The sequence below is a fragment of the Mus caroli genome, unplaced genomic scaffold, assembly GCF_978045245.1.
Source record: "Mus caroli unplaced genomic scaffold, Mus_caroli_1 scaffold_1, whole genome shotgun sequence".
NCBI classification, from domain to species: Eukaryota; Metazoa; Chordata; class Mammalia; order Rodentia; family Muridae; genus Mus; species Mus caroli.
The window spans coordinates 79,572,403-79,596,860 of NW_028227256.1; the positions used below are offsets into that span (position 1 = coordinate 79,572,403).

The window sequence follows — 24,458 nt, forward strand, 5'->3', positions numbered from 1 at the left end:
TGTCAGCCTTTCAGTTATCAACACACAAAGCCCACCTCTGATATCGAAAGGACAACTGGGCTCCCCATGATCGCTGCTGTCTGTACATTGGAACATCACTCTGAGGTCCTGTGTTCTGGAGGACTTAAAACAGACTATGCTGGGTCTACCACTCAGCAGCTGAGAGAACCTGAAAACACTGTAAGGCTCTGAGCCTCGTAAAGGGACTGACGTGAGCATCAGCCAATTGAGGCAGCTTTGGGATTCACATGCCCGTCCACAGGAGCTCAGCCTTACACATGTGCAGGAAAAGCTTCCTACTAGTGCTTCACAAGGTGGCTTGGGAGGTGCCTGGGGCTTACCTTTTCTCCTTTATAGATTCTCAAATCAGGTGGCTGTACGAACAGCGTGGGCCCAGGAGGACCACGCTGGCCAACTTCACCCTTTAAAGACACCAAGAAGATAGGAATTTCATTTTAACTTATGCTTTGAAGCACAGAAAAATTAAACCCACAAATAATACAGTGTTTCCAATTCTGTGTGTCCTGGATTGAAAATAAAATTCATGAAAAATGTACTATGCAATATAAAATTATATTTATTGTTTCTTATGAAATATGGCTTGAAACAAAATTTTTAAAATAAATGATCCATAATGTTACTATCTGGGGACAACCTACTGAAGACATTTGGGGTAGTGCTTTGTAGTGTTTATTTATGTATGGCACGCACACAATGTATGCACACACATACATACATACATGCCTGTTCATATACAAGTGAACAGTATCTTGTTAAATTCAGTTGTAAAACTATAATCAAGATAAACATTATACATCTGTAATCTAAGCAAATAAGATGTTGAGGCAGGAGAATCACAAGTTTGAAGCTTGGACTGCCTAGTGTAGGTCTATGTTTCTGATAGATGGTATTTCTTCAGGAAGGATATCACTTCAAGTTTACTGAAAATAGTGTAACTAGGGCTCCAGATACTGCTCAGACCAGGGAGGCTACTGAAGTGCTCAGACCCTAGGAATATTTAAGATTTTTTTTTCTTATACCCTCTTGGCTAACAGTGTTGATGTATTGACTGCATCATTCTGTAAATAGATGACCGAACAAATACACAAACAGCACAGGGTGAGCACTATGCACTGTTAATGATAACCATTCTTATCCTCATAGCTGAAGTCCAAACACACCTATACAGACCAACAAAACGGGAGCGTCTTCAAAACTGGGCCATGCTATCTTCTCATATTATAAAAAGTACCATGTAGTTAGCACAGTCAAACGTACAAAGAAAAGCCCAAAGAATAAATCATAAAAGATCCACAATCACATCACCCACAATACTAAGTAACAAACATAAAGGCCGCTGTTTCCATTTTTGTTATTTTATTTTTATTTTTAGATAATGTCTCATATAGCCCAATGTGCCTTAAACTTGTTGTGCAGCCAAAAAGTAAAGTGGTCTTGAACTCCTGATCCTCTTACCTGTACCTCACTAATGCTGGGATCAAAGGTATGCACCACCTTGCCCAACTTTTCTAATAAAGGGAGAGGTGGGGAGTTGATCCTCTCAAGGACTGAGATTGCAAGCATGCATCCCCATGTCTGACATTAGTATTCTTTATTCTCTCTTTTACAAACTTGGTCTCTAGCTCTGTTGCTGGCCTTTATGTCTGATGTCATACCATGGGCATTCCCTACATCATGAAGTCTTCCTCCATATTTCCAACTCCTGTTAAACAACTGTATTATAACTTAATTGCCATGGAACTCCATGTCAGCAGGGAACAGGTCTATCTTGCTAATTTTAACCCTAACCCTACCATGGAGTAGATGCTCAAGAGCTCATTCTCCAGTGTTGTGAAAGAGCAGCCTGCCTCCTTTGGGACATTCAGGTGAAGTCCACATAACCCGCCACCTTAAATCACTTTCCTAGAGTGCCCCACCCAAGAAGCTACTTTCCTAGCCCTGGTATTATGTTTTGTCAGAATTGAGATTTTACAGCCAAGGGTAAGATAATTCAGCAAACAGAAGTTATGAGCTGTGAAGTTGGACAGCGTCTATACAGTGAACACAAATGGTCACAACGGCCTCTATTACTAGAGAAGGCACACATCCTAACATCTGCTCTTCCACACAAGGAACCCTTACCGGATCTCCCCTTTGCCCCTTCAGTCCAGTGGCAGGATTTCCCTGAAAGGAAAAGAAAATAAAATCAAATTGCTTTTTAGTTTTAAAAGTGCAACTACAAGCAATTAAGACGTCTAACCATGCAACTCATGGAGGTTTATTTAGGTGGGAAGTCTCCTAAGAGGGAATCTGTGACTGACAATAAGTGTCAGTGACCAGTTATCCTACCCAAGGGTAGACACTCATGATGTATTAAGAACTTACCTTCAACCCAGGGCTCCCAGGATGACCTATAGGTCCCTAAATCAATAAAAAAAAAAAAATCAACTCTAGTCATAGTCATCAGAACGTTTCTCTTAGTCACCCAAGTTTCAATTAGGAACATCTTTTGATTGTAAGGTTGTTCATGCCACTGCTCTTTCTCATGAGGAAGATAAACATTTGATCTCATGTGAGTAAAGAGAAAAATCATCGTTACCAGAGCCTGAAAAGGCTGACTAGGAAGAGGGGGATGAATGAAGAGCTAGCTAATGAGACTGCAGATACAGTTAGTCAAAAGAATTGAGTTCTACTGGTCTATGGCACAGTGAGGTGACAGTCAACAATTCACATTACAAAATGGCTAGCAAGGATGGTCAATGCTTCCATGACAAAGGAACGATGGGTGTTACAGGCAATGGATGTGCTAACTATCCTGCTTTGATCACTCCATATTATGCACATGTGTCCAACTATCATAGTGTTCATATAATTGTGTGTATGTGCAAGTATGTTTGTGCACACATGGGTGTAGGTGCATGTGTCTGTGATGCATGTAGAAACCAGGATCCGTCTCAGATGTCATTTCTTCTTTTAGAGACAGTTATCTCCAACTGAAATCTGGGGTTCACTAATTAGACTAGGTCAACTGGTTAGGGAGGCCCAGAGTTCCACCCACGTCTTTTTCCCCAAGACTGGTATTAGAAATATGTACTGCCATGCTTGGATCTTTTTATGTGAGTTCTGGAATAGAACTCAAGACCTCAGACTCATGCGGAAAGTTATCTCTTCGGTTCTATGTGTATTATTATGTGTCATTCAAAAATGATAAGGACACACAGTACACTTTTAAACATGGATAGGCTATCTTTCTGTGTAGACAGTGGCTTTTTCTGGGGAACCTATCCATCAAGATGGGTTTCTGCCAATAAAGGTGGTATCTTAGTTAGGGTTTTACTGCTGTGAACAGACACCATGACCAAGGCAAGTCTTATAAAGGACAACATTTAATTGGGGCTAGCTTACAGGTTCAGAGGTTCAGTCCATTATTATCAAGGTGGGAGCATGGCAGCATCTAGGCATGCATGGTGCAGGCAGAGCTGGGAGTTCTACATCTTCATGTGAAGGCTGCTAGTAGAAGACTGACTTCCAGGAAGCTAGGATGAGGGTTTTAAAACCCACACCCACAGTGACACAACTACTCCAACAAAGCCACAACTACTCCAACTGGGCCACACCTTCTAATAATGCCACTTCCTGAGCCTAGCACATACAAACCATCACAGGTGGTTCTTCAGCTTGACCCAGTTTTTGCTGCACTGTTGGCTACAGAGGGGCAGCGTCAGCAGCTATACTTACTGCTAGCCCTGGTGTGCCTGCATGCCCCATGGGCCCTGGTGATCCTTGTGCACCCCTAGATCCCTGAAGAGGGAGAGAAAGATCAGCACATTTACTGTGAAAACCACAATCATTGCTCACAGAAAGGATGGCATGTAAGCCCAAGTAGATAGAAAACCTGTGAAACAGCCAGTCCCCCCCACAACACACACACACAAACACACACACACACACACACACACATACACACACACATATGGTCAGTGAGAACATCCTTAGCAGTTAGGAGCACCAGGCCAGGAAGAGTGACCACTTTGTTGTAGGGCTCCCTTCAGGTCAAGAGAACAATCAACACCTCACAAACAAATCTTGTAATAATAAAAATCACAAAGAAGAAAACGACAGTAGCTCTTCCCAATTTCAACAGAACTTTATGCATATCAAGATGTTCATATTAGTCTTGGGCAATGTGGATATTTAAAGACATTTTCAGTTTATGACTATAACCATTTGCCTGTACGTATATATGTCTGTGTGCCATGTACATACAGAAGCCAGAAGAGAGCACTGAATCCCCTAGACCTAGAGTCACAAACAGTTATGACCCTCCATGTGGGTGCTGGGAACAAAGACCAGGTCCTCTGCAAGAGCTGCAAGTCCTCTTAACCAATGAGCAATCTCTCCTTCTCCCTTATTTAAATACTAATATATTTATACTTTTAATACTCTTGAAATGTAGCTTAGAAGACCAAACTAAATAAAACACTATCCCGAGCTCAGGATCAATATGATTCAGACTTAAGCAATTTTCTGTCTCACAAGATTATTTAGACTTAAGCAATTTTCCATCTCGCATAAGCCAGCATTGTGGCGGACCAATCGTTGGCAGATGGTAGGGATGGCTGGTCAATCCTGGAAAGGTGCAGAGAGAAGCCCCCTGCCCTATAGCTCACATCCAATGACTTATGAGTGTGATGCTCTGCCCTCTTTAGGGGGATGAACAGGCATTTGTTTCAGCAGTGACATCAAAAGCATCTCATTCATTACATGAAGTTGAGCTTCTGCTCCATTAGGGAACTGACCTGGGATAGTGACTCTGTGGATATCCGGGAACCACAAAGCAGAATTGCAAGTTAATCCCTGGGAGGCAAAGCTACTTTTACTTTCAATCTCGAAAACACTAATAAGCTAGAAAGGCTAATATGATCATTGAAATACAAAATTCAGGGAGATGAAAGTGGGGTAAAATAGCAATAAACAGTTACTAATTTGGTAGGTAAAAATGTACAAAAGTGGTACAAAATTCCATTTGCTATATTCTTGTAGGAGGATATATATATATATATATATATATATATATATATATACACACACACACATATACATATATACACACACATACATGCATATATATGTGTGTGTGTGTGTGTGTATATATATATATATATATATATATATATATTCCCCCCCCACAGGTCTGCAAATGCCTAGCAGTGTTAAATGATTATGACCAGACAATGTGGGGGTGGGGGCGGGGGGCGGGGCGTAAGAGGCAGCTTGCTGGGTTCAGCAGTTGCTTCCTGATGGGTGAACTTGAACACCACCTCACATGGACTCAACACCCTGCTCCCAGTAAGATGAAACTCTTAAGTTTGGACAAGCGACCAAATTTTTATTCTATACGACATAGGCCCCACACTTTTTGTAGCTGGTTATGCTGGACTGAAAATCTAAAGAGCTGTTTGAAGAGAAGATGGTTGTCCATGGTGTTCTCGGAAGACTTACTGGTAAGCCGGGTGGTCCTGGGTCCCCACGGTCTCCCTGCAAGGACATCATTATACTGTTTTACAAGAGGAGGCCATTTTTCTAGGACACAGATGACTCAGAGGGAGAGAACTGCAACGTGACAGATCTGTACTAGCCCAGGCAGGCAACCTATGCACTTTGTCACTATTGAGAAAACAACCATGCAAGGGCTCTATGGTGGATTTCTTTCTTTATCTCTGTCTATCTAATGGAGACCAAAACAAGGCTGGTAGAGTCAGAACAATATAGAAGAAAGATGTGGGTTGTATTTCTGCTCATCTTACTGTAGCAGGTAAATCTAAAATTCCTGTTTCCACAATATGCCTATCTCTCATCTAGTGCCCTCCCCAGATCTTGCTCTACGGCAATAGTTCTGAACCTGTAGGTCTCAACTCCTTTGGGGGTTACATATCAGCTTTCCTGCATATCAGATATTTACATTACAATTCATAAGAGTAGCAAGATTCCAGCTATGAAGAAGCAACAGAATGATTTTATGGTTGGGGGTCACCCCAACGTGTGGAACTGTATTAAAAGGTCACAGCATTAGGAAGGCTGAGAACCGCTTCTCTAGAGTGACAGGAAGAGATAGCAAGGACACCCTCCCTGATAGGGCGTCCAGTCCAGATCTAAAAATCAGCTTTGTGTTGATGTTTGATTGCTTTGCATGACAATGAGAGTGTGTGCATGCTCTTAGATGCAGGCTCTTTCTAAACACAAGTCACACTTAAGGTACTGTCCTTATGCTTTTAGGTGTTGTCATTTCTGTGGTCTTAGTCTCACATTGCTGTTCAACCAAAGCCTCTTCAAGTGTCTCAGAGCCTTGGGTCAGTCCATAGCAACTGACAACCTGATCCAAATAACAATGATGATCCCAAGGAACCTTGAAATGGATGTGTCCTTATAACTCTGAATGTGTCAGAGGCAAGGCAATCTACAGCCAGAGACTAAGTAAGGCCCATGCCTCTCCACAAGAGGAACAGAGCCATCTGTTGTATGAGGTTAATGGCAAAGTAAAATAAAATAAATCAGTACATCCAATAATACTTTATAGAAAATCCCTGCCTGTGTGTTTCCTATTGGGGAAAATGGCTTTGTCAAACACACAATGGCCATAAAACTTACCTGAATACCTTTAACGCCACCAGAAATGTACACAGATCTTCCTTTTTCTCCATTTTCCCCAGGCTGACCCTGAAAAGGAGACATTCACTTAGGAAAAAAATAGACTCATTTCAGTATTTTCTCTTCTATATGAAATATTAGTCACCAGTAAAAAGCACTGTAGCCATTTCACTGGGATGGACTTATGGTCTCCTTGATTGTTATCAGCCTGAGTCCAAGGTTTTCATACACCTCTACTCAGCCATTCAATTAGACCGACCACTCACCAATGGTCAGTTACTAATTTTGGGGTAGAAAGACTGTTTTTCTCATACTATAATACAAGGCATTACTCTTAAAAGTAAGTAATTTTTCAATTTAATTACTTGGCCCATTTCAGTATTTGTATCAAAGAAGAGCTTATATGACTTTTCTAAGGCTTTTTTCAAACTTCACAGCAGCTTCCCTTTGGTGAAACTGCTCCCATTTTGTTTGGCTGCTTGCTTGGCTAGCGGGCTGACTTTTGAGACAAGGTATCATTATGTAGCAGTGGCTGACCAGGAATTGGCTATTTAGTTTAGGCTGCTCTGGAGCTCAGAAACCCACCTGCCTCCGCCTCTTTCCTATACAGGCATGTCCCCACTATGCCCCTGCTGTTTAGAACATTTTTAGGCAGTAAGTGGAATAGCTCAATGAATTCCATTATAGTTTTCCTATAGAACAACTTAAAATCCCAGTTAATATCTTATACACATTAACTTGCTTGCTTTAACCCAGAATTTCTGCCTTCATCATATTAGCAAGCTCAGTGAAGGAGTGTAAATTTCTCAAGCTGATCCTATTCATAAAAAGGCTTGACTTGGTTTTTGCAGGGAGGGGGGAGATACTCAGTGGCTTCCTGGAACATCATATCAACTGTTTCCTTGACTCATCCGCTTAGCTTTCTCAGGCAGCTGTGGCTTCCTACACATCCAGTCTGTGTGGATTTCAGTTCCACACTAACTTAGATCAGTTAATGAGTTAAGTGAAAATAAACTGAATAGCTGCACAAAGATTAAAGCAGAAACTTGGAGGCAGAATGCTTGTCTGGCAAACCTGAGTTTGATCCCCAGATTTAAAACAAACAAAAAAGAATTCACTGCTAGCTCCTCATTCCACAGATCACCACATGAATAACAAACAGACTGGTCATGATCAATGACAAATCATGTCATGTGTTTCGAAGCTTATTGTGACTGAGCACAGCATAAGCCTGCCATGATTGATCACTGCACTTCTTGGTCCACTGTATTATTAGCATATATTAATTATGCAGAATCAGGGCTTTTGTCCTGACATTTACATATGTGTGCATAATGTATCTCATCAATAGTCACCCAGTTTCTCTTGTCCCCTCCCACTTCTGCTGATCTCCCTCTTCCCACATAGTGTCCCCTTTGCTTTTGTGTCTATTTTTTGTGACCCAGTGAGTTTCAGTAAAGTTCTCTATAGAAATGTGGGTGGGAGTTTGTCTGCAGGAGTGTGACTGTACATTTTTTATTCAGACATGTGTGTATGCACACACAGTAAAGCACAGCAAAACACATAGATATGTTGTTTCCTTTTCTCTCAGATATAAACCCAAGTGACATTTTTACAAAAATGACTACTTGAAAGAGGAAATTAGTCTTGGAAGATGAAAGGAAGAGAAACACAAAAGAGCCATTTACAATGTTGCCAGTGTAACTCAGGAAGTGTAAGTGGAGTTAGAGAAATCATGGCCACCGCAGCACCTAGGGCGGGTGGGCTCAAGCACGGAGACACAGACTGTGATAAAGATATTTCTCAATAATGAAAACTGACCCAAAACATTGAAAGAGTGTGACATTTTGTCACAGCATGGAAAAAGGTTAATTTGGTATTATATATTACATGATAAGGAAAAGGAAAACACCATTCAAAACAGCCTGGAGAAATTTTTTTTCTATTATAAAACTCAACACTTTGATTCTCAGATGTTTAAAATCACAAAGTACTGCATAAATATTCTATTTTTTTTCACTTCATAGATTTATAAGTGACAGCAAGTTTTTAACAGAGTAATGAAACATTAAAAGGCCACAAGACAGTAGTAGCTTTGCTCATCCCATCCATGTGTGAGTTGCTTTGGATAGCTTTAACATTCAGGACAGTCTCACTTTACAGGCAGGGTGATCAGAAGTGACAAAGAGAATGCTGCTTAACAAAGGTACATCCCAACCCTGTGGTCAGCACTGCTGCTATGGTAAAGCTACTGCCCCTGCCCGCCCCTGACCTCAGAAATGCCTGATTCAGTGGAAGGGGGAGGGGCTTCCTCTGTGAGTCTTCATCTCACAGCTTTGGAACTTGGAGAAGGGTGTGCTTGACTAAGAACATTGACACCCACAGATGATTTATATGTGATGTGAAGAATGGTGGCAGCCTGGAATTCCTTCTGAGTTCTAAGTTCAGAGCAGTTCTCCTTCAGTCGAGAGCACAGGGAAGATGACTGAAGAGAAAATGGATGGCTCTAGTAGTGTCAAAAAGAAACCTCTTGGGAGGGTTTAAGAAAATATTTAAATAGCAAAGGGGAAAAGCTGAAAGACAACCATACATAGAAAGTCAATTTGTTTCTTAAGGGAAAGAATTAATTAATTAATTAATTAATATGTTCTTATTTATTTATCTATTTAATATAAATAATATTGTATAAATTTTATTTTATAAATTCTTATATTTTATAAATTTTGTAAATAACATATAAAATATATAAAGCACATAATAATATATAAATGATATAAACAATAATTTTTTATTTAAAATTTTCTCAAATTTTATTAGTTCTTTGAGAATTTCTTAACAGTGCATTTTGACTCAGGCCAAATCACTTCTGATTTTTACTCAAGGGAGAGAGCTGGACAGGTGGGTGATGAGAATAAGGGATGCCCCTTGTAGAAGTTATCTTTAAACAACAAACTCATCCTGAGTGGTGGGATTGTAAGTTTTGGTAAACTGCCTCCTCCTTTAACTTCATGCAGGAGCAAGAACTGCCTTAATGAAGCTAGTTATTTCACATCCCATCTTAATGCCACTCAGTGTCCTTCCTTTCCACAGCCTACTTTAACCCCTACATGTTCTGGTTCTGCCCACCTCCCCTCCTGCTTCCTCCAAGCATCCGGTTTTGTTGACCATGCTGCAGGTAAAGGTACAGCGAGGCCAGTTCCAGTTCCCGAGTATACCAAGCCGGTTCCTGCAATTCATAAAATCTTTTCACTTAGGATCCCTCTAGGCTGTGCTAATGGTGTCTTACAGGGGGGCCACCTGGGCCTGGAGCTCCTCTTTCTCCTGGATAGCCCGGATCACCTCGTGAGCCATTGTAGCCGTCCACACCAGGTTTGCCTCTGGGTCCGGGAGGCCCTGGGTGACCCTGGGAATGACAAAGCTTATGAGTGACATTTCTGCAAGAAAACCCCGACATGCACCCTGATCTACAGAAACCATGACCCATTTGTATACTTGTTTCATTTTGTGAGGTGCCCTAACCGTGCTACCTGGCAAAATTACAACTTTATAAAGTGCATGCATTCTGTCTGGCAAGTTAATTTAGCTTGAGTTCTTCTCCTGCTTTGGAGGTATCTACTGAATTCTAAAGTTTCCCAAACCCCGATTTCTCCTTTCACAGGCCTTCTGTGCTAGATGACTCTCAAAAGGTTACTTGCAAAGCTGGGACACACCAGAAAATGAGGCTTCTCTTATGGACACATGTTTCATTCCAGAGCACTGTGGCATGAAGAGACAGGTGTATCTAGAGTCTATTTTGGATTTGATTTCTTCTTTGTTAATTTGTCTGAGGGCTTTGCTCTTCGCGTGAAATGCTTTGGTTTGAGAGTTATTACACAAGATTGAAGAATAAGCTACAGAATTTAAAAGTAAAAACTAACAATACATATTTTTGGAACATCTGTTTTTTCCAGGACTTTGTTTATGATGTTTTTTCTTTTCTTTTCTCCCCCCCCCCCCTTTAAGACAGGCTCTCATTATGTAAACCGTTGGATGGCCTCAAATGCGTAATCCCTCTGTCTCAACCTCCCAAGTACTCCGACGGTGTGTGTGCACCACTACACTGTTTCCCTTTAAAGCTTCCAGTGACTCTTTCTTCCTTGAAACAATGGAGCAACGTGAGAGGACACTTACAGGTATACCATCCACACCTGGAAATCCAGGGACACCAGTTGGACCCTAATTCCAAAATATAAAACAAAGATGTAAACATGACTAATTATTAGATAGGCAAGTCGATTTACTGAAAACTATTAACAGTGGTTCCAAATCAGAAGCCCTTAACAGTCACTGTCACGTGTTGTTCGCTGACTGGCCAAGACCTCAGCAGTTAAGAAGCATCCTTTCCCCCTCTGTTTTATGGACCCAGGAAGGCAACTTGGCAGGACCAGCCCAGAATGAATATTTGTCACGGTGCCAAACTCTAGCCCTCGGAATCCTTCCCAGAACAACAGGACCTTAATGTGACCAGCGGCAACTGACAGACAGAGCTACATCCTGGCTTATACAGAGTTACGAAATCCTTTCATATTTTCACCAACAGGAAATAAGCCACGGTTTGACACGTGGAGTGGCATATCCCATGGTATTTTTCTCAAGACATCAATGTGGATTAAGAAATTAACACAGGATGATCTCTAAGACCTGCGGTTGACTGAGAAATGCAAGGTTCTCGGCCTGGCACACAAAATGCTTTGCTTGGATTGTTTGGAAAGCAGATGAACAACAGCAGTCTTCCCTGGGCACATTTAGAGATTAAAGAAATGTTCTAAGAGGGCCTACTCCTCAGGAGAAGGGCCGAGAAAGAGACTGGTTACCACAGAGTCCTGTGTCTTAGTTTTTGACCATGTGCAGTTGTGTAGTATTCCTGAGCCTGAGCATTATCAGGAGATGAGTGGAATAATTTGGCCTTTAATGAGATAATGTATTGTTTCCTTCCCAAAACGCCCACCCACCAGGTTAGCGCCGTGCAGCTTCACAAATCTGCCCACTGCCTTAGATTATTCAGAAGAGCACTTTCTACCTTCCTCTTCTCTAAGCATGCTTCTAAGACTTTGGACTTCCCCGACAGTTTAGGTTCCATTCATCTTTCCCCAAACTTCTCCTGTCTGCCACGTGGCTCCTTGCCTGCCATGAGTCTCACCTCTATGTCCATGCCTCTGTGCCTCCAGGCCACTGTAAGCTGCATAGATTTTCCCTTCTTTTTCTCTTTGACTCCTTTAAGCAGCTGCAGAGATTTATAGCTTGCTGATCCAGGCCAAAGTTTTCTTCTAAATACCAATATTATCCTCAGACTTTAAACTAAGCAAACAAATAAACAAGCCCTGAGCACTAGAGACTGGTAGGATACTGAGTGACCCACTCACCTTGTCTCCTTTCTCTCCTGGTGGTCCAGGTGAGCCACTGTCCCCTCTCTCTCCTTTTTCTCCTGGAATCCCAAGAGGTCCTGGGGGTCCCAAGGGCCCTATTGGTCCCTGTGGTCCCAGTGGTCCTGGGTGACCCTGAAATAGAAAGAAGAACCAAAGAAGCTGTAAATAATGTTTGCTAACACAGGCACGTCCCTGTGAGTATAGAAAAATCAGAACATTAAAGTTGGGCAAATTCCAATAAAAACCACAAACAATCCGATGTTACAAGTAGCTTATATAGCATTGCCTTTTCAAGCTGATTTTTAAGCTCTGTATTAAATGCCCATTATTGTGTGTGTGCACATAAATATGTGTGTGTATGCATATGTGTGAATGCATTCATATGTACATGTATGTGTGCTTATGTATGCATATATGCATGTGTGTGTGTATACAAGGAGACTATATATGTTTGCAGACATGGGTTGATTAAGGCTCTGTTATTTTCCCACTGCCAATTGCATTTGTAGGTCTTAAGATGGTTTATGAATCATAGAACTAAAAATATCAAACTCTTGTTGCTACCATGTGAGGAACAGAGCTACCTATGAATGATGGAGAAAGTGCCTGGTAGACTTGATAGGGACAATGACTTTATGTCCTGTAGCTGCCCTCCTCCTCTGCCCCTGTACAGTTAATGATTTTGAACTTGGAAAAAAAATAATTCTTTCACATTATAATTTTGATTCGCAGAAATTCAATCATTGATTTCATTATAAGATTATCAACCAATGGCAACAAAGAAGCTATTTGACTGAACACAGAAATATAGCATCAGTTTGTCCAAATGACACTGTGTCTCGATATTCTGTCCCTGGGGTGACAAATGTGCTCAGCTTGTTTTGCCACCACATAGTTCATCATCTGTTATCTCTCACTAGAATTGAAAACCCTCCTCAAATTCACTCACAGTTGGGCTGTGGGGTTTAGTGATTCTTCAAATTTTCTAAAATCCATCAAGAAAAAAAGCCTCTTGCCCCCAAATTCACTCATAACTTCATATTTTAAAAATTAACATCTTAGCTGGGCAGTGGTGGTGCACATCTTTAATCCTAGCAATTGGGAGGCATGAGGCAGGTGGGGCTCAGTTTGAGACCAGCCTAGTCTACAGAGTGAGTTCCAGGACAGCCAGGGATGCACAGTAAAACCCTGTCTCAAGAAACAAACAAACAAACACACATTTTAAAATTGTTTTATTGCAGCATGTATGTGTCTGTGTGTGTGCACATGCATGTGTGTGTGTGTTGTGTATGTGTGTGCAACATACATGCCCCAGAGATGTGTATTGAGGTTGGAATCAGTTCCCCCCTCTACCATGCAAGCCCCAGGCATAGCACTCAGGTCAGGTCTTCAAGCTTGACAGTAAAGGACTTAACACTGAGCCATCTTGCTGCCCTGTAACTGCATTCAATGATCAAATATGTCTTGCTACAAGGACAGAAATATTTGATAAATTTTGGCAGCTACCTGCTAAGATCATATCTTTTAGATTTCTAGAACAAATGCAGGATGGTCTTGGAGATGTACAGCATTCTGGGAAAATATTCCTTGCAGAGTCCTATATGTATAAAACTCTGAAATATCCCAAATCAAGGTGTTAGCCCATTCATTTTTGGGTACCTTGTCTGTGTGATCCCATGAAGGAAGTATTGTGTGCTGACAATCTAATAACCAGATGTTCAATAGCCAGGTCTTCCCACCAGACTAGCACAGATGCCTGAATACCTTACATAATCACACAAGAGAGTACACCAGTGGGACCCAGCCATGACCACACTTGAACCCTGTTTACATAGTGATGTTGACTTAGGCAGGCCCTGCCAAGCAGAGGAAGATGATGTAAAGGACTAAACTGGAACCTGGTGAAGGAGCTACTCACAACAATACAAGAATACAAGAATAAATCAATACACTATCACTTGGATAACGGGAAAAACAGAGTCTTACAAAAATCCACCAGTCTGAGACAGGATGAACACATTGTGTGACTTCTAACAAGGAAACACAATAAAGACCCACCTTCCTGAGCTAACAAGTATCAGAGAAAACATGGAAGGCAAGCAGCCTAGAAGGTGGCAGAGGGAGAGAGAGAGACAGAGTCAGAGAGAGAGAGAGAGAGAGAGAGAGAGAGAGAGAGAGAGAGAGAGAGAGAGAGAGAGAGAGAGAGAGAGAGAACAGTGAGTGATGTAGGCAAGAAAGGCTGCCCAGGAAGAAATAAAAAGAAGTCATTCATCCTTAGGCAACAGCTAGAGGAGCCCCTGACAGGAGGGCACAGCTCAGTCACCCAGCCTGGAGCTGAGAGAAGCAAGGCTAAGTCTGCTCTGAGGCTGAGGTGTTGACATAGAGATGAGGGTGCGGGCAGCTAAACTCATCTGAGCAAACGACCTGCAGTGAGGGTCTAAAGAGAATGTGCCACACTGACAGCATTTACAGACAGCCATTGGAGAGAGCAACAAAGATGCACTCTGACTGACAGGGAACATGAGGAAGACAGTGATTAAGGACCCAGGCAGAATGTTCTCAAAGCTCAAGGCCACACTTACTATTTCATTAGCATATGTTAATTATATATAATAGTGGGTTTCATTCCCACCTTTCTGGACTACATCCCTAACCTCTCTCATGCTCGGCATCTTTGTCAACAGCTTAGGGCCAAAAAGAATAAAGCCTGTTGAGGCTATATAAGAGAGCACCTGTTGTGATAAATGTTACCCACTGTTATTCTGTGCTATTGTGACAAATGTGTAAATGACAAAAACAAGCCACAGAACAGTATGTCCTATGCTCCCAGCCCTCAAGAAACAGGACAGAGCCTATGGCTGGCTATCTGTTTACAAATGAAGGCTTCTAGATGGTATGCAAGCATGAGGAGAGGGAAAAATACAAGCCAGGGCCATGTCACATTCCCCTCCTGGTGCATCCTACAATCAGCAACTGTGACCTTTGTAATAAAGATAAATTGCCATCTCTGCGTCACCATTAAGCCACCAGGTCCACAGCATTACTGACAACCTTTAACATCTACCCGGACCGTGCAATTGAAAACTATTCTCTGTATTTTCCGTTTCTTCATCTTTTCCATCCCTGACATAATGGCTACAGTTAATTGAGAATTAGAAAAGCTTGAAACTTGTGTGTGTATGTGAGTGTGTGTGTGTGTGTGTGTGTGTGTGTGTGTGTGTGTGTGTGACCAAATAGCAGTAATAAAGCAGGACTGTGAGACTCTGGGAAGTGGGGAAGGTAAATCAATTTGTGATGCATAGCATGTACATTCTAGACCACAACCTGAAAAGACCTTCCTAGCCTGTGTCAATTAATCTTATATCTAATATTAACCTTTTAAATGAGATTGACAGACATTTAAAAGTTCTCTTTTTTCCCTAGATATGAAAATCTGAAAACAATTGCTATTATAGTAAGTTTAGAACTATCTTGTTGTCCTGTGAGCAATTTGTACACCACCTCCCCAAATGACCTTCTTTGAATACAATATTTTGCAACAATGTGCTATTGAGAACACAGCAAGATGAACTCTCATATAAAAGAGAAACTAAGAAAGAGACGGCCAATTAACTGGCCATAAATCTCTTTAATGTGTTTCATTTCAAACATGCAATCCCGAATCCAGTAAGCAAATGGGACTTTGCAGAGGAAAAAAAGGGGGGGGGGCGGGGGGGAGTGGAAATGTTTAACACCATGGTAAGCCTAATGGAATTCCATTTAGTATGCTGTGGGAATGGGTCCCGATTAGAGAAAGAACCATAAAAATACTTTGAAAACAAACAGCAGAGCAGAAAATAGCTGTTTGCATTACTGAGGGAAAGCAAGCCTTCCTCCAAGGTCCCCTTCCCGGATACGGCAAGCACACCAACTTCTGGCTGTTTCTGGGAAGCTCTTGTCTTCAGAGCTTTGAGCATGCTGTCTTTACTCACTGACAAGGGCCCTCCATTCCTGCCCTCAAAGTTCCCATGGAAAGACCATCTCACCCTGACCTCCTGCCCTTGCCCTTGAAAATGAAATATCTTTCCAAGGTGCTAAAGAAGTCTTCTCACCCGTTTCCACCAACCTCTTACCCACGCCCTCTCCCTAACCCTACACTCACTGAACCGGGATCTCCTGGGACACAGAGCCTAGGTGTCCAAGACCATGCTAGCGAGAAGGATGGGTTGCCTGGCCTTTTGTTACTACAATTAAACAACCCAGAGGCGGAGTGCTTTATAAAGAAAGAAGCTGGGCTGAGGAAGGAGCTTAATGGCAGAGCACACACCTGGTGTACATGAGGTTTAATATCCAGTATCCCAACAAACAAACAAACAAACAAACAAACAAACAAACCATCAAAAAACAAACCAAACCAACAAAAGATAAAACAAAGGATGGAAAATTTTATTTGGGCTCATAGTTAGGAAAGTAGAAGCAAAGTATAAATGCCACAGTACAGGCTCTGGCCAGAGGCCCGGAAGCTATACCACACAGAGATGAGAGAAAGAGAGGGGGAGGGGCTAGCTTCTCCCCCATCCTTAATTAGCCATCGGATTCAATCCTGGGGGCTCCACTCTAATCCTCTAATCTATTTACTTCACAGCATCCCTACATCTAAGCATAACGGTAATTGTACTTTTCTTGATACCCCTTAATACCGCTAACACAAGACTTTGGGGATTGAGCTTCATCATGAGTCTGTGGGAGACAAAACACACTCAGTCTGTAACTGCAGAGGACAAAAAAAAATGTTTCACAAAATAAGGTGAGCCCTGCCCCACCTCAAGGAAAGATGGGTGCAAATATTTCTTTGAAGCCCCAAACCACTATCCCCAGAACTCTGGCTTTCAGAACATCTGTAAAGCTCCGGGACCCTTCCATGGAACTATATACTCTAGAGCACCCCGCCACCTGCTGAGCAGCGAGCTGACTTGCAAGCCTGCTGGAGTCTTAAACTATTGGACAGATACAGTTAGGCCTTGATTCCAACCTCCCTAAACAGTAACTTTGTAAGTGGAAAACTCACATAAAATTTGGAATGTCCCCCTTTGAAGACTATGAACATTATGACTTCATTTTAGTGTTTTTTAATATAATTAGCTATTTTGTTATATGATTAAAAATTTTAAAAGAATCACATTAAACCTTGGGTAACTGTACTAAATCTGTCTAAAAGCTGCTCAGAAAAAAAAATCCCCTCAAACGCTAGTCTTTGAGATAGTGGCCTGCCAGTCCATTCCATTAGAATAAATAATTTATCTACGGTAACAGAGAAAGAATTTCTATTTTCATTAAGTCTGTTCGCATAAAAATGGGGTCAGGGGAAGAAAACCTTATAAGTAAATATTTAGGCTTGCTTATCTCTAAGGCTATCTTAGAATAGACAGAGTGAAGAGAGAAAAATAACAGTCTGTGAAAGTTATTTTTTCAAAACTAGAAAACCAATCATCACAAGACTTTTCATACACACACACACATATACTACATATGTGTGTGTGTGTGTGTATAATTTCTCTATCTGAATCTCTCTCTCTTTCTAGGTATACCTGATTGTAAGCCTTAATCCCACTCACCAACCATGACTAAACTCGGTTCCACGTGGAGACCTTCAGCTAAGTCTCAGATTGAACAGCTGTGGTGTGGTTTATAGTGCTCCTACTATGTGCACAAAACTGACTCTGTGGTTTGTGATGTTCATTATAAGACAGTGAAGTCACTGGCTGCAGAATCCAAAGACAATCAGTTTGACCCCTGGGCAAGTTGGGTGTGCCCCCATGAAGCCACCAGGTCACCCCTTTCCCTCTTCTCCAGGGCCAAGCTGACATGGGTCATCATATCAGTTACCGGCTTCCTTACAGCAGCACAGGCTCCTGGCTCAGCTGGACAAAGGGAGACCAGAGTGCACACAGTGTCAACTCAGAGCTGAGGACATTTTAAAAACTGTCCCTGGTTAACTGAGGAGTAAGAAAATCACGTCTGTTTTACAAGGTAGAAGAGAGCAAAAGATACAGAATTATACCTTTCTTGGGAACACAAATCAAAATTTCAAGTTAGCCTTTTTGGCTGCCACTGATCTGGCTTCTCTGAGACCAGAACCCATGAGGGATGAATTAAAAACCACAGCACTCTTGTGATTTTTATCAGTTTAGTTGCAAACTGATAACTACAAACATACGGGCTAAGGAGATGGCTCCTTACTGTGCAAGCATGGAGACCTGTTAAGCTCTAGAACCCACTGAGGTGGGAGGGCATAGGTTTGAGGAAGGAATTGAGGATGTGTATCCAAGGATGTCTATTCAGACAGATCCCTTGCTTACTTGATGAGATCCAGGCCAATTAAGAGACCCTTAAAGGTGAAAGGGCTTCAGAGATTGGCTCTTGGCTTCTACACACAGGCATGCATGCGCGTGCGCATACACACACACACACACACACAGAGAGAGAGAGAGAGAGAGAGAGAGAGAGAGAGAGAGAGAGAGAGAGAGAGAGAGGAGAGGGACAGGGAGAGGGTGAGGGAGAGAGGGAGAGAAAGAGGGAGAGGGAGGGAGAGGGAGAGGGAGGGGGAGGGGAAGGGGGAGGGGGAGAAGGAGAGGGAGAGAGAGAGGGAGAGAGAGAGAGAGAGAGAGATGATCTTTCTATGGGAACTTTAAAAAAGACTGTCAACCAAGGCCAGAACAAAGAGCCTTGGAAAGTTAGGACAGTGTGTGTGTGTCCGTCCAGTTTTCTACTATGACCTTTTTGTGTTTTTTCTCGGCAAAACATCTAGTTAATGTAAAAACAAAAACAAATGAAATAACAAAGAAAACATTTTCAGTACCCGTTGAATGTAAGACCACGGCATTAGCTATCAAACTATCACAGGAAGGAGAAAAGGTTTAAACAAACCTTAATCTTGGCGATATATCAACTACCCTCCATTACTACCTCATGGAACATAGCCAGCAACACTGAAAGTTGTGCAACTTTGTCCCCACACTGATAGATGAGAAAATTGCCTCAAGATCATGACTTACTCAAGCCCACATTCTTGCCGCCTTGAATCCTTACCTGGATGGTCAGCCTCTCTCCAAACCCCTCTGCCTCCCACTACTTAACTGGCATTGTGTAGGGTCTCACTGACTCCTATGTTATCTGCAGTGAGATTTCTGACTTTTCTCTCCCTCCTCCTCATTTACTTCATCATTATCAGCAGCAGCAGCAGCAGCAGCAGCAGTTTTTGGACAGAGTCTCACTCTGCAGCCTAGGCTGGCTCTAACTGTATGCACATTTGCCATACTTCTAGCTCAGAGCCATTCACTGCCAAGCCCCAAGTCAGTCACGTCATTTGTTGCACAGGTTATCCAAGTGTCAGTCTCCCTCACTCCCTTGACCTCAGTTTTCTCCCCAACAGATGTGTTAGCTCCCTCCAGCCTGCCCTTCCCTTGGGTCATATGCCTTACCTCTGATGGCATATTGTGCCCCCACCTGGACCCCAACCCACCAGTCCCCTGTGACCCGTGTATTCATGTGCCATTCTCATTTGTATGCCAGAAATGTCAATAGCCTGCCTTCATCTGTCACTCAAACCCTACTATCCTCCCATCAAAGATGTGTTGATGGCAGTGACATCAGCTATTGGATAGAACCCAGGGCCCCAATGGAGGATCTAGAGAAAGTACCCAAGGAGCTAAAGGGATCTGCAACCCTATAGGTGGAACAACATTATGAACTAACCAGTACCCCCAGAGCTCATGTCTCTAGCTGCATATGTAGCAGAAGATGGCCTAGTTGGCCATCATTGGAAAGAGAGGCCCCTTGGTCTTGCAAACTTTATATGCCTCAGTACAGGGGAACACCAGGGCCAAGAAGTGGGAGTGGGTGAGTAGGGGAGTGGGAGGGAGGATATGGGGGACTTTTGGGATAGCATTGGAAATGTAAAATAAGAAAATACCTGATAAAATTAGAATAGTTTTATATATATATATATATATATATATATATATATATATATATATATATATATATATATATATATATATATATATAAAACCAAGCCACATGTTCTAGGCTCTTCCTCTGCTCTAAGCTCAATACGGTGTTCTGCTTTCTTCTCATGGGCTCTTTACAACAATAGGAAGCAGAAAGCCACCTTTGCATGCTTCCTCATTCTCCGAGGAGGACTTAGCCTCAGAAAGATGAAGCAATGTGCTTGAGGCAACACAGACTGAACCTGGGGAAGTAGAAGTCTGAACTCAGACCTTCCAATCTCAAGGTGTCTGCTTCATTTTCCATTCCAGAGCTCACCAACCCCACTTCCCTCAAACCATCGTTTTTACCTGAAAATAACAGGCAAAGCAATTCACTACCTTCATTTCATTGATGTTTTGTGCTTATTACTTAAAATCTGCTTAAGATAATACCCTTTAGCATGTCTTTGAGACTGAAGACTCATTCCCAGTACCTTGGCCACTGTCTCACAATATACAAATCTTAAGTGTGTCCCCATGCTTTATAAATACTTCTGAAAATAAAATGTACAAATGAATGTTGTGTCCAAGACACCTCTCCCTTTGCTGCGTCTATTTATTCTAATATTACCGTTTCTTTTTAAATTCCCTCTTCTTTTTAATGCTGAGATGTAATTCAGAGAAGATGCCACTAGGTGGCACTGCAATATCACAAACACCCTCACCCTGGGCCTGGGGGGGGGGGGAAGCTGGAGTCCCCTGGGTAAAGAGAACCTTCAGAATCTCCCCCACCCCCATCCCCATATTGTTGGGGGAGGGAGGAGTCTGGACATCAGGGAGTGTTTTAAAACCAAAGAATGAAAAGGCAGTGAACAGTCCAAGGATCTTGAAGTGCAGTAGTAAAGAATGTTTTCTTGCACCCTAAGATAACCTTGCCGGCTAACAACAAGTGTGCGGATGCACTGTTCAGTCTGCCTTGGAAGCACTAGGGATTTTAGCTATGCTCTCAAGAGGCAGTATGCATGTACAAAGAGAAAACCCTGCACAGAGAACCAAAGGAAAAAGCTTAGCCATTTGGAAAACAAGGTCACCTCTTCGACCAGTCCCTAATGAATGGTTCTCCCATTTTGTGTTGGGAACAGCCTGACAAGATCTATGTGCTGTGGAGACCTAGGACACCAGGTAGGGTTCTGCGCATGCTGCTCCTGTGATTTCCCCTCCTTCCCTGCCCTTCTGCCTCACCCTAGCCTCTGTGTTTTTCTCCCTGCTGTGTCTTAGCTCCTCTTCTGCCTGTGGGAGTGACCCTGGAGCTCTGGAGGGATGCCTTGACCCCTTCTTATCTGCTCTTGTTGGCAGAGACTCTATTTCCATGGAGCCCACTGTAACCACAGTTAAACAATTCCCTTAGCCCCTCCCCAGTCAAGACCACTCCTTCTCAACACCTCCTACATATGCAGGGGACCTCACGCTATACAAGTCCAAAGCTAGACCTCTGTTATTCTCTCAAATGTGGTTCTTGAAATACTTGCTGTCAATCTACACTATGAACACCTTCATTTGGGGGATAGCATCACCCTGAGCACTTGCCCAACAGCTCCCATGAGCCTCCCTCTGCAGTCAAGCTAGCCATAGGAATTTCTGAGTCTACCCACCCACCTCCATAATCACTCTTTGTTAAGACTCTGTGACTTCCCACCTGGCTAATGTAGTAGCCTGTTAGCAGGCTTTTCTAATAACACTTTATCTTCCCCGACTATTGTATCCACTGACCCTATCCCCACTGTACTTATAAGATGGTTGGAGATGAGATGCTATTAGGATCGTATCCTGGGTTCAGCTATCATAGGTTGCCCAAGGGCAGTTCTCCCGTGTCTGCCGCCTTATGTGAGGATGAGACTTGACACCACAGAGAATAAGCAACGTGAAGGAAGCTGGGATAATGCATCTAGAACCAGGGGAAGAACGATGGAGGTTGGAGCAGATTTTCCAGCTGCATCCTGGCAGGGCCAACCCCTTGCCTTTGAACAGCTGATCTCAAGTGTTTGTGAAGCGTTCACTTCTGTTGCCACAAGCCACCAAGTATGTGCTAATTTGTCACAGACGCTGTTGGTGTTAATGTGACTCTTCCTCCATGCTGGGGCTGGCTGCCCTCCAACTCCAGCAGGTCCAAATTCAAGGGCATATCCAATGTGTCTGCCACCCATGTGCTTCTATTCTAGGCCAGGTCAGGGCACCAACTTACCCACCAGGGAGACACAAGGGTCTTTGCTGTACCCTCTTTCCCATAAGACACCCTCAAGCACCCAGAAATAGTGGCTGGAGGCTGATTCTCGTCGGTTTCTTCTTATCCCATGGTCTTGCCCTTTGCTTGACAAGTATTTGATAAGTTATTTGTCCAACAAATGGGAAGGGATTACTATTCATTGTAGTTAAGACAGCACAACAAAGTGATGGAAATTTTTGAACTCCATGTAGGGAGACCTGAAGCCCTACTAGAAATCACTGCACCAAAGGAGATGATGGATGTAAACAGAAACGTGGAACCCACCAACAAACACACTACACCTGAGTCCTGGAAGAAGCCCTGTTATGTTAGAACAACATGTACACTTGGTATGATGGGAAACACGTGACAGACTGTAGAGTGTGAGAGGCAACTATGCTGTTTCCTTCATCCATATACACAAATGCTAGATGTCAAGGAGATTTGGCGGCATATGTAATTGATGCTAGTTACCTGCAGCGATTCTTCAGATAGATACCATCTACGTTGAAGCAGCCACACTGTAGGTAGACCAGATTGCTCTGCTAACCACAGACTCCCAAAACCCTTCTCAGAGATACTCAACCCCAAGACACAGCAAATTCCAACCTGGAAATGTGTCCCTTTGGTTTCTGCACGTGTTTTGGTGTTCAAAAACCATGTTACCATTTCTAAAATAAACACTTGAGCAACCTAAGCCAACATTGTAGCCTGCAGTCTGGCAGCCTGGAATCCACCTGAAAACACATGATAGTACAGCACTAGTTTCAAAAAGATTCTGAATGCCCCTGCTTTTGCAGGACAAAGGCATGAGATCCATGAATGAACCTCATATTTATTGATGAGAATGGTCCCAGCCATCTGACCTCAGGTTACCTGATATCCCCTAAAAGCACATGCATCCATCGTATATATCACTGATCAGAGAATTTTCTAGTAATAAGACATTGAGTCCTTAGAGGTACAGGATGTAACAGGACAAGAAAGCAGCTCCAAAGCCAAGGAACGGATGACAGACTGGCTTTATCCACCTTCAGCTGCCGGTGGGTGGTGTCTCGATGAAAGGGAACATTATTGACTACTGAGAATTTGGAGATATAAAATTATCACATGGAACCATTTGCCAGGCTGAAGCTAGTGTCCTAAATGCAGCTGTGTGATGATAAGGAGTGAGAGTTAGAACTGTGCGTGCAAGTAAGTTAAGGGCATAAGAATGAGAAATACTGAGAATAATTAAAATTACCCATGTAAAATCTCCTTTTTAATCACAGGAGGCAGGCTGATAAATGTATAAAGGGTGGGTGAGCGAGAGCACAAGACTGTACTGGACTGAGCATAATTCAGTGATTTACAATCCCAAAGGAAAGAAAGGCTCACTAATATTGAACCTGGGTTTTAAACTAAAAACTTGAAGACAGGATGAGTTTAAAGCTGTTTGCCCCTGTGCAGAAAACCAAGTCACAAAGATATGGTGGTTTCATGGCTGTTTCACTCTTTCAGATGATAAAACGTATTCCCATATGTTTAAATAAGCTACAGAAAGAAGATTAAACTAGTCATATTATCCCTCTATGAACTAGACAGAGGCATGGGACAGGGGAGGCTCCCAGGAGTGTATGGCGACCCTAGCTGAGACTTCTTCTTCATGTAGCCAGGTGGGACTCCCAGTGGAGGGAGTGGGACATCAACCCACCCATAAAACCTCCAACCCAAAATTTGTCCTGCCTACAAGGTATGCAAGGATAAAGATGGAGTAGAGATTGAGGAAAGGCCAACTAATGACTGGTGCAACTGGAGAATCATCCCATAGGAGAGAGCCAACCCCTAACACTATTAATGATACTCCTCTTGCAGACAGGAGCGTAGCATAACTGTCTCCTGAAGGGCTTTATCCAGCAGCTGATGGAAACATATGCAGAGACCCACAGCCAAATATCAGATGGAGCTTAGAGAGTCTTGTGGAAGAGTGGGGGACAGGACTGAGGGAACAGGAGGAGTCAAGGACACTACAAGAAAGCCTACAGAGTCAACTAACCTGGGCCCATGGGGGCTCACAGAGATTGAACCACCAATCAAAAAGCATGCAGGGGATAGACCTTGGACCCCTACATATTTGTAGCAGATGTGCAGCTCAGTCTTCATGTGGGTTCTCTAATAACAGGAATGGGGCTCTCT

General features: G+C 42.7%; 1 protein-coding gene and 1 long non-coding RNA gene across 2 annotated transcripts in view; one reads left to right on the forward strand and one right to left on the reverse strand.

Moving 5' to 3' along the window:
- The window catches only part of Col4a4 (collagen type IV alpha 4 chain), a 143,814-nt gene that overhangs the window by 87,089 nt on the left and 32,267 nt on the right, over nt 1–24,458 (reverse strand). Inside the window, exons 5-13 of the mRNA XM_085838845.1 lie at nt 12,051–12,185; nt 10,819–10,863; nt 9,935–10,051; nt 6,649–6,717; nt 5,503–5,538; nt 3,739–3,801; nt 2,386–2,421; nt 2,143–2,184; nt 342–422 (exon numbers count right to left, since the gene is read on the reverse strand). Of these exons, the coding sequence (XP_085694971.1) occupies nt 342–422; nt 2,143–2,184; nt 2,386–2,421; nt 3,739–3,801; nt 5,503–5,538; nt 6,649–6,717; nt 9,935–10,051; nt 10,819–10,863; nt 12,051–12,185 (624 nt within the window). The remainder of the gene's footprint in view (nt 1–341; nt 423–2,142; nt 2,185–2,385; nt 2,422–3,738; nt 3,802–5,502; nt 5,539–6,648; nt 6,718–9,934; nt 10,052–10,818; nt 10,864–12,050; nt 12,186–24,458) is intronic.
- Nucleotides 5,444–11,366, forward strand: LOC147006074 (uncharacterized). Its single transcript, XR_015047303.1, has 3 exons — nt 5,444–5,504; nt 10,651–10,820; nt 11,054–11,366. It is a non-coding gene; the product is annotated as an uncharacterized LOC147006074 (long non-coding RNA).